General features: G+C 32.5%; 1 protein-coding gene across 1 annotated transcript; it reads right to left on the bottom strand.

Moving 5' to 3' along the window:
* Positions 1-5046: 5046 nt before the first annotated feature.
* Positions 5047-8811, bottom strand: LOC103511020 (ejaculatory bulb-specific protein 3-like). The gene is made up of 4 exons (XM_026824897.1): positions 8699-8811; positions 7114-7295; positions 6344-6577; positions 5047-5218 (listed from the first exon to the last, which is right to left on the bottom strand). The coding sequence occupies exons 1-3, from the start codon at positions 8809-8811 to the stop codon at positions 6369-6371; spliced, it is 504 nt and encodes a 167-aa protein (XP_026680698.1). The 3' UTR covers positions 5047-5218; positions 6344-6368.
* Between the last annotated feature and the right edge of the window lie 1070 nt (positions 8812-9881).

Genomic DNA, 9881 nt, shown 5'->3' with positions numbered 1-9881 from the left:
ACTAGTTAGCTTGGAAGGTAGCATGCCCCTCTTGCAATCACTAGTTCGCGAGTTAGATTCTTGCCCGGGGCAAACATCCTAAAGAAGCAAAAGTTCGTTTCTCGGAACTGCTTGCTTTCGTGTATCATGCCCAAAGCCTAGTCGCCTGAAAAATTAAACCTATGGAAATGACCGATAGTCTACAATAGAGAGTTTCTATCATTTTCATAGGTTTGGTATTTCAGGCGACTACGGGCTATTACAAAAGTGAGACGGGCCCAAGTCTTTCTTACGTTTTCCATTGCTCATCTGACATTTCCAATGCTCTATTGAGCAATTGAGCTGACGGCATACGACCATTGTTTACAATGAGACGGTATACTTAAGTAATGAGCAAGCACACTTAGAATCTTATATCTAGCTTTATTTTTAGACTCATTTCATCTTTTTGTTTACTTTTTTTTCCTCCCATAGTTTTTATTCGACGGAGTAGAAGATGCTTGAATCTTAAATTATCTTTATCATAGTTTACGTTGATTTATTTCGAGAACTATGATGGATCATGTGGATTTGATGATCGAATCATCATTATTACTCCGCAAATTTGATATGAGGTGGAGGTATTAAACCAGGTGTGCACAAACTGCGGTCCGCCAACTCCTTTTGTGCGGCCCGCGAGCTCATTTCGATACATTCGAAAAAATCAAAAAAATAAATACCTAAATAAAATTGAAATATGATTATTGAAATATGGAAATTGATTGCAAAGGAGGCACTTAGTAATGTTGTGATATCCACTAAAGTTGTGAAAAAGCCCTGCTTTACCACGAATAATTGCTATTTGATAAAATTTATTTCGTGGTTTTGATGTGTAATGCAGGTATCTCAAAAATGATCAACTGACGAACTTCGGATACACATGCTTTTTGAAAAAATTCTTGATTTCGAAAGAGGAAAAAAAATCGCCTGCGGCGTTATGTACTCTTGATTCAATTTGATTAAAGCGGGAAAGGGGGGTAAATACCCCCTCTTATAAGCCCCCCCCCCCCCTCAACCAATATTACCTATAGCTGAAAAATGAATGCGGCCCGCGACCAAAATTTATGGTCCAATGCGGCCCGCGGTCACTTTGAGTTTGTGCACCCCTGTATTAAACTATGTTTTAAGTAGATACTCGTATAGGTACGTAAGTATTTATGAAAGCCCCCCCCCCTCTTCAACCAATATTACCTATAGCTGAAAAATGAATGCGGCCCGCGACCAAAATTTATGGTCCAATGCGGCCCGCGGTCACTTTGAGTTTGTGCACCCCTGTATTAAACTATGTTTTAAGTAGATACTCGTATAGGTACGTAAGTATTTATGTAAACAAGTGATGTGCTAAAACTGTCTAATATGGAGAATTTTTAATACTACCCACATAGTTCTAAATTGAAATTGTTATTGAAATTTCTATATATCTGAAAAACATAACGCAGTATAGCACCAGAGCACATAATCTGAATCTCTTGGACTTGGACACCTGGACCAAGACAAGAATCTAACTGCAGATACATGGTAATTCTTACCATGTATCTGCAGTTAGATTATGGAATTCTCTTCATAGGGATATAAGAGACTCACAAAGTCTAGGAGCATGGGTTTGCTGGAACAAAATGGGTACTAAATGATGGGCTTTGGTACAAATTCGCAGCAAAAGTTGTGGTGCTAACTTCACGCACCTCTTACCATGTATCTGCAGTTAGATTATGGAATTCTCTTCATAGGGATATAAGAGACTCACAAAGTCTAGGAGCATTCAAGACCTCCCTGGTGAAATATCTTAAAGGCTCACAGTGAAGGAAAAATTTAGTGGTTGGGTGGAAGAGCTCCTCTAGGAGAACCCTGCCACTTAAAAGAAAGCCGTAAAGAAAAAAAAAATAGTTAACATGAAAAATAGTTTGAATTTTCTGTTTTCCTATGTTTCTATGAAGATAGTCCATCATTTCGGACTTTTACACCCCATTGTACTTTTCCCAACCAAACATATTGCTTTTCTTTGTTGAGTCCATCTAATACTGTATCTAATATGTGTGTTTGTGTGTGTGTGTGTTTGTTCGAACTTTATGCCTGGCCAAACCGCTCATCCGATGGCTATGAAACTTTGTCAACTTATTGCTTGCACTCCCGTGAAGGTTATAGGCTATATTCCGGTTCGTTTTTGTTAAGCTACGCCGAACAAGACCACTAAATGGATGAGTGACATGAACGGCCATGCCTTAAGGATTTACTAGCAGAAATTTCGGCTAGTCTTACATAAAATTCATCTAGTATTGCTGTCTCTTATATGAAGTTCAGCTAGTATAGGTATCATATGAGGGAAAAAATCTTTGGAATCGAACCCCTGAACTTCCTACTCACGAGCTCTCTTCTAAGCACTTCCTTAACAATGTATTATTACCTTATCAAAACACTCTCGGTTGACTAACTTCAAACAAATGCCTCCTCTTCTTCTTCTTCCTCCTCCTCTTCTTTCTTCTTCTCTTCTTCCTCTTCCTCCTCCTCCTCCTCCTTTTCCTCCTTCTCTTTCTCCCTTTTTCTTCTTCTCCTCTTCCTTCTTCTTCTCTTCCTGTTCCTCCTCCACTTGATACGTATGTGGTATAAATAGAAATGCAAAGTTTTGACTAGTTTCATATGGATAATACCTTTGTTTTGAATGAATGAGATAATACTGTTCTGATACAAATGCATACATTGTTACATCACTCTTAATAGATGATTGTTGTTAAGAGTATATATATTTTTACCTACAATCTACGTGAAGTAATAAATATATTATAAATATATGCTATCTATCTGTTATCATATCATTCCTCAACTTCTGTAAGTTTGCCTGTGTGGAAAAAAAGTTGGCATTTTAAAAATATGAAAAATATTGGAGCTTTGGCGTCTCCACCAATTTTTTGTGAAACAAGAATCCCTAATAATAATAATAATAATAATAATAATAATAATAATAATAATAATAATAATAATAATAATAATAATAATAATAATAATAATAATAATAATAATAATAATAATAATAATAATAATAATAATAATAATAATAATAATAATAATAATAATAATAATAATAATAATAATAATAATAATAATAATAATAATAATAATAATAATAATAATAATAATAATAATAATAATAATAATAATAATAATAATAATAATAATAATAATAATAATAATAATAATAATAATAATAATAATAATAATAATAATAATAATAATAATAATAATAATAATAATAATAATAATAATAATAATAATAATAATAATAATAATAATAATAATAATAATAATAATAATAATAATAATAATAATAATAATAATAATAATAATAATAATAATAATAATAATAATAATAATAATAATAATAATAATAATAATAATAATAATAATAATAATAATAATAATAATAATAATAATAATAATAATAATAATAATAATAATAATAATAATAATAATAATAATAATAATAATAATAATAATAATAATAATAATAATAATAATAATAATAATAATAATAATAATAATAATAATAATAATAATAATAATAATAATAATAATAATAATAATAATAATAATAATAATAATAATAATAATAATAATAATAATAATAATAATAATAATAATAATAATAATAATAATAATAATAATAATAATAATAATAATAATAATAATAATAATAATAATAATAATAATAATAATAATAATAATAATAATAATAATAATAATAATAATAATAATAATAATAATAATAATAATAATAATAATAATAATAATAATAATAATAATAATAATAATAATAATAATAATAATAATAATAATAATAATAATAATAATAATAATAATAATAATAATAATAATAATAATAATAATAATAATAATAATAATAATAATAATAATAATAATAATAATAATAATAATAATAATAATAATAATAATAATAATAATAATAATAATAATAATAATAATAATAATAATAATAATAATAATAATAATAATAATAATAATAATAATAATAATAATAATAATAATAATAATAATAATAATAATAATAATAATAATAATAATAATAATAATAATAATAATAATAATAATAATAATAATAATAATAATAATAATAATAATAATAATAATAATAATAATAATAATAATAATAATAATAATAATAATAATAATAATAATAATAATAATAATAATAATAATAATAATAATAATAATAATAATAATAATAATAATAATAATAATAATAATAATAATAATAATAATAATAATAGTGCTTATTTATACTGCTCGCATAGGACTGAAAAGTCCCTTTACTCCAGCAGTAGGCTACTACTATTATTGTGGTCAAATTCTCAAATTATATTGACGATAAAATTCCATACCTCGGCTGGGATTGAACCCACGCCCTCCTGTTTACCAGGCGAGCGCCTTGACCACTACACCACCGAGGCAGGATGATTGAGTGGATACTTTAATGGAGTAGCGACATTACCAAAAAAAAGAGGTTTGATGGAAAAAGAACTGTAACTGCTGGTAAGGTCTTATCGTCCCGAAAACGAATGAAGAACAAAGACAGGATAGGAGAAAACAAACCTTTCCAAGAATGAACCTTATCTGTTTAGAATAAAATCCGCCCCGGGCCGAAACCGAACTCGCGACCTAGGTTTACAAAAGAAACCGTTTACTGATGTGAGAAAGGACGGTGATATTTTTTTTACTCTTTTTTATCGAACCCAGGACATTCAGCTGGGAGTGACAGCAGTTCTCAACGCACGTGTGCACTCGCCCTTTCCCACATTTCATAAGACATTCCTGCGTTGATATCTAACTGCGGAATGTTCACTCATAATTTTCCAATATAAGTATGTGTGAGATGGAAACTGTGGGAGAGAGATGACTTTATCTCTGTCGGCAGGATCGTATCTAGAATTCTTGCGAGAGAGAGAGAGAGAGAGAGAGAGATTTAAAAAAAAAAGAGATTTGTGTTTAGACTGCTGGGGTAAAGGGACTTTTTAGTCTCATTCGAGCAGGATAAACAAGGTATATTCTATTCTATTCTATTCTATTATTTTTCTTCGTCGTATAATGTACATAAGTACCTAGGTATATATTGTATATCATACATTCGACTATTACTAGATCTTCGTTTCTGTACGTATTTGTTCTGAGATCATCTTGAACAAATCAAATACTTCTTCTATCACATATGATCTGAATCTCAGTTGTAAATCAGATTATTGTTTTCATTCTCCTTGACAAACTTGATGAGGTTCTGGTAGTGCTTGTTCTGTGGATCGTACTTCTGGAGTAGCTTCTGCATATCATCTGGCTTTTGTTCTAGGATGATCTTGAACAAGTCAGACACTTCTTCTATCATATGATCTGAATCTCAGTTGTAAATCAGATTATTGTTTTCATTCTCCTTGACAAACTTGATGAGGTTCTGGTAGTGCTTGTTCTGTGGATCATATTTCTGCAGTAACTTCTGCATATCATCTAGTTTCCGAGAACGAACATTATCCCATCAGGATAAAATCCGCCCCGGGCGGGAATCAAACCCGCGGCCTAGCGCTTACAAGGCACACGCTCTACCAACTAAGCTAAGAGAGAGAGATAGAGAGAAAGTGAAGAAATTAATGAGTAAGATGCTAGGTCCTAGGATATTTGGGTAAGAGAAAGGAGATCATGGGTTAAGTTTTTTTTTAGGGATAGTCATAGCCAGCCTAGTTAGCTTAGTTGGTAGTGCGTCTGCCTTGTAAGCGCTAGGCCGCGGGTTCGATTCCCGCCCGGGGCGGATTTTATCCTGATGGGATAATGTTCGTTCTCGGAACAGCTAGCTTTCTCCTATCCTGTCTTCCTTCTCTCTTCGATCTCGGGACGATAAGACCATAGCAGTTACAGTTCCCTCTGTCAAACCTCTTTAAAAAAAAAGGATAGTCATAATTGCTGCAGTTTTTATCTCCGCGTGTTTTTTTCTCTCTATCCTGTCTTCCTTCTCTCTTCGATCTCGGGACGATAAGACCATAGCAGTTACAGTTCCCTCTGTCAAACCTCTTTAAAAAAAAAGGATAGTCATAATTGCTGCAGTTTTTATCTCCGCGTGTTTTTTTCTCTTCTTCTTCTTCTTCTTCTTCTTCTTTCGGATCTACTTTTACAGTATTTGACATTTCGAGACCCATTCTTCTACATTCGTGGTCAGAAAATTCCCCCGACCGGGATTCGAACGTTAAGTTACGGTTTCTAAAGTTTCTAAATTTCGGTTTCTAGAAGAGAGAGAGAGAGAAGTTCATTTAACCTTTGAGCTTCGTTTACCGGCCTTCTTCTATCATATGATCTGAATCTCAGTTGTAAATCAGATTATTGTTTTCATTCTCCTTGACAAACTTGATGAGGTTCTGGTAATGCTTGTTCTGTGGATCATATTTCTGGAGTAGCTTCTGCATATCATCTGGCTTTTGTTCTAGGATGATCTTGAACACCTTACAAATGAGATACTTTTGATGAGGGGAACATTTGGCACAGGAACTGTCGATGATCTCTGGGATCAGCTCTGGAAAGAAAACCAAAAAAATATATATATATTAGGATGCATAATTGCATATATACCTACATATTATTGAACAAACCCGTCTTGATGGAGTATTTTGAAAAAAGGGGAATTAAAATTATGTTAGGTAGCATAATAAAGGTAGCATAGTTAGCTAGGAGGGTAGCGTGTCTCTCTTGTAAGCGCCAGGTCGCGAGTTCGAAGATTGAAACCAAACAAGGTTTGTTCTCGGAACAGATGGCTTCCCCCTATTCTGCCCTCCTTCCCTCTTCGATTTCAGGACTATCAGACCTCCGTTGTTACAGTTCCCTCCATCAAACCTCTTGAGGGGAAAATGGTTTAGAATAATCGTATTTTCCTTTCCCAATTTTCATGGTAGGAAAATCGGGAAATTTTACAATGCCTGGCAATGTTCCATTTTTTTATTTTCACCCATTACCAAATGGAAATTGTGAAAGGTAATCTATTAAATACACGATGGCTTCCCCCTATTAAATACACGTAATCTGTTTGGTAATTTATTATAACTATGTACTTACTTTTTCCTTCTTCCGCCATCGGATTGCAAGGTCCCAGGTCTAGAAAGCAGTTCAGATAGCTCTTGTACATCCGGTCACTCTTCAGGACGCTGTCTATATCAAAGTTGTCGTAACGGTTAGTATAGGCGTCTACACTCACAATGGCTATCACACACGATAGGAATACTAGGGTAGAGATTGTTCTAATTATAATCTAAACAACAATATCAATTACATACATACCAACATACCTTACAGTAGATCTTGATCTTGTATATTTATATTCTAATTTTTCTTTTTCTTCTACGACTTCTAGATCCCGAGATAAATCGATTAAAAAAATGCCGGTAAATTGTGAACTTTGACGTCACGGCACACGCTCCCGTAGGCGATGACGTCACATCAAATGTCCCAAACAAAGCTCCCTCGCAGGCAACGCATTAATGTGTTTGTGCGCATACGTTTCTGCGCGGTTCTTTCTGCTCCCCCGCTAGCGCGCTTGCATAGTGACGCTACCTAAGGGACGAAAAAAACAACTGCGTAAAGTCTGACGTTACACATATTTGAACTATTTCATTTGAACGGAAAATTGAAAATTGAATTTTCGACCTTTTACAGTTATTTTTTCTAAGTTTTGACCTTTTTACATAGGAATCGACCATTTATTTATAATTTTCACCCATTTGCAACTGCTCCATTATCCTCTTTCTCTCTCCCTCCTCTTTCCTCTACCCTCCTCTCTTGTCTCATTCTGTCATCCTCTCTCTTTCTCCCTCTTACCAACCTCAGTGGTTTAGTGGTTAGCGCGGTCGACTTTGGATCTGGAGATTGGTGGTTCGAGTCCAAGTCAAGTCATAAAATTTAGCGGAGTGTATTAAGCGGGGAACGACATTTGAGACAAGCATTTATGCTTAACACAATTAAAATTCCTTTCTCCCTTTATCTCCTTTCGTTCTCCGTCCTTTATACCATTTCTGTCTTTCTTAAATTCCTTTCTCCCTTTATCTCCTTTCGTTCTCCGTCCTTTATACCATTTCTGTCTTTCTTTCTCTCTCTCTCTCTCTCTCTCTCTCTCTCTCTCTCTCACTCTTTTTCTCTCTATCTCTCTCTCATTCTGTCTACCTTCCTCTCGTTCAACGTATTATCTCCTGATGTTAGAAGGAACTAGAGCAAGCTGGCTGAAGACAAATATTTTTAATTAAATATACAGACAGTCATTTTCCTAACGCTTTTGTTTTCTAGCTAAATTTCCTTTATTTGAATTAAGGAGTTATAATTTTTCGACTGACTTAAAGTTCATAATTTCTTTTCAGTTGCCTTTCAAATTTTATAGACTGGTATGTACGTAATTCAGCGACACGTAATCTCTCTCTCCCCTCTCTCTTTTCTCTCGCTCTCTCCCCCCTTCTCTCTGTCTTTCTCACTCTCTCCCTACCTCCTAAATTTGTCTTCCATTCTTCTTCTTCCTCTGTCTCCTAACCTATCTATCATCGCTCCTTCTTTATCACTTAACAATACAAAATACCTTCTCTTTTATAAACACTTATTCATTTTTCTCTGTTTTAAATTTTTAAATTCAACTTCTCTGTTTCAGAACTCATTCTACTGCGTCTTCAGGACGCTATCTATATCAAAGTTGTCGTAACGGTTAGTATAGGCGTCTACACTCACAATGGCTATCACACACGATAGGAATACCAGGGTAATTGATGACGGCATTTTACTGTTGAACTTTTGGCTGAATCCTTGTTGAAAGTAAATATTGGGATGAAATGTTTCTAGTTTTTACTGTAGAACTTTTGACTTGATCTCTGTAGCAAATGCAAATTTTTGTTGCTAGTGTTACTGGGAATTTGCACTACTTACACTTCACTGAACTAATTTATAAAGTTATTAATTTAAATTTAAATGAATAGAATCATCCTTGTTGAAAGTAAATATTGGGATGAAATGTTTCTAGTTTTTACTGTAGAACTTTTGACTTGATCTCTGTAGCAAATGCAAATTTGTGTTGCTAGTGTTACTGAGAATTCGCACTACTTACACTTCACTGAACTAATTTATAAAGTTATTAATTTAAATTTAAATGAGTAGAATTCTAAATCCTATCTTCAATAATTATAACTTCTATTCCAAGTAAGAACAGAAGGAAAACCCTACCTAAACCTATCTACTGCTGGTACTCCTTACAGTTTGCACCAAACAATTCCAGCGAAGAGTTTTATATGTGGGATCGAATTTGATATCGATCGAATCTATGTTATTGATAAATAATAATAATATGATAGTATGTAATATTGGATTTGTTTACAGTTAGGGACGTGATAGCTAACCGAATATTATGTCATAGTTCGATAAGTTTATATTCGATAGAAATAGAAAGCGATATTAATTCTCAGGGGTGATTACAGAAAGAGATAACTTGGGATTTTCATGAAGTTACCTATCCCTGTAATCTTGTAACTGAGGGAAAGATTTGGCATGGTGCTGTAGTGGTCAAGGAATTTTATCCTCAAGATTGTTTACCAGCCTAGTTAGCTTAGTTGAATCTCTTTTTACCAATTTTATTAAATAAATTAAATAACAGAGAAATAAAAAATAACTTCATCATCTAAACAAGGATTCAAACAAACAAACAAACAAACAAACAAACAAACAAACAAGTAGATAATATATCCAAATAATAATTGCCTATAATAAAATGATACCCATAAAATTAATACCTACTGTCATGTTTAATTTTAAGTGTCGTTTGGGTGATTACAGAAAGAGATAACTTGGGATTTTCA

The sequence above is a fragment of the Diaphorina citri genome, unplaced genomic scaffold (assembly GCF_000475195.1).
Source record: "Diaphorina citri unplaced genomic scaffold, Diaci psyllid genome assembly version 1.1 scaffold664, whole genome shotgun sequence".
In the NCBI taxonomy this organism is placed as follows: domain Eukaryota; kingdom Metazoa; phylum Arthropoda; class Insecta; order Hemiptera; family Psyllidae; genus Diaphorina; species Diaphorina citri.
The sequence above is the reverse complement of the archived record's forward strand: the minus strand, read 5'-3'. Positions and strand labels throughout refer to the sequence as shown.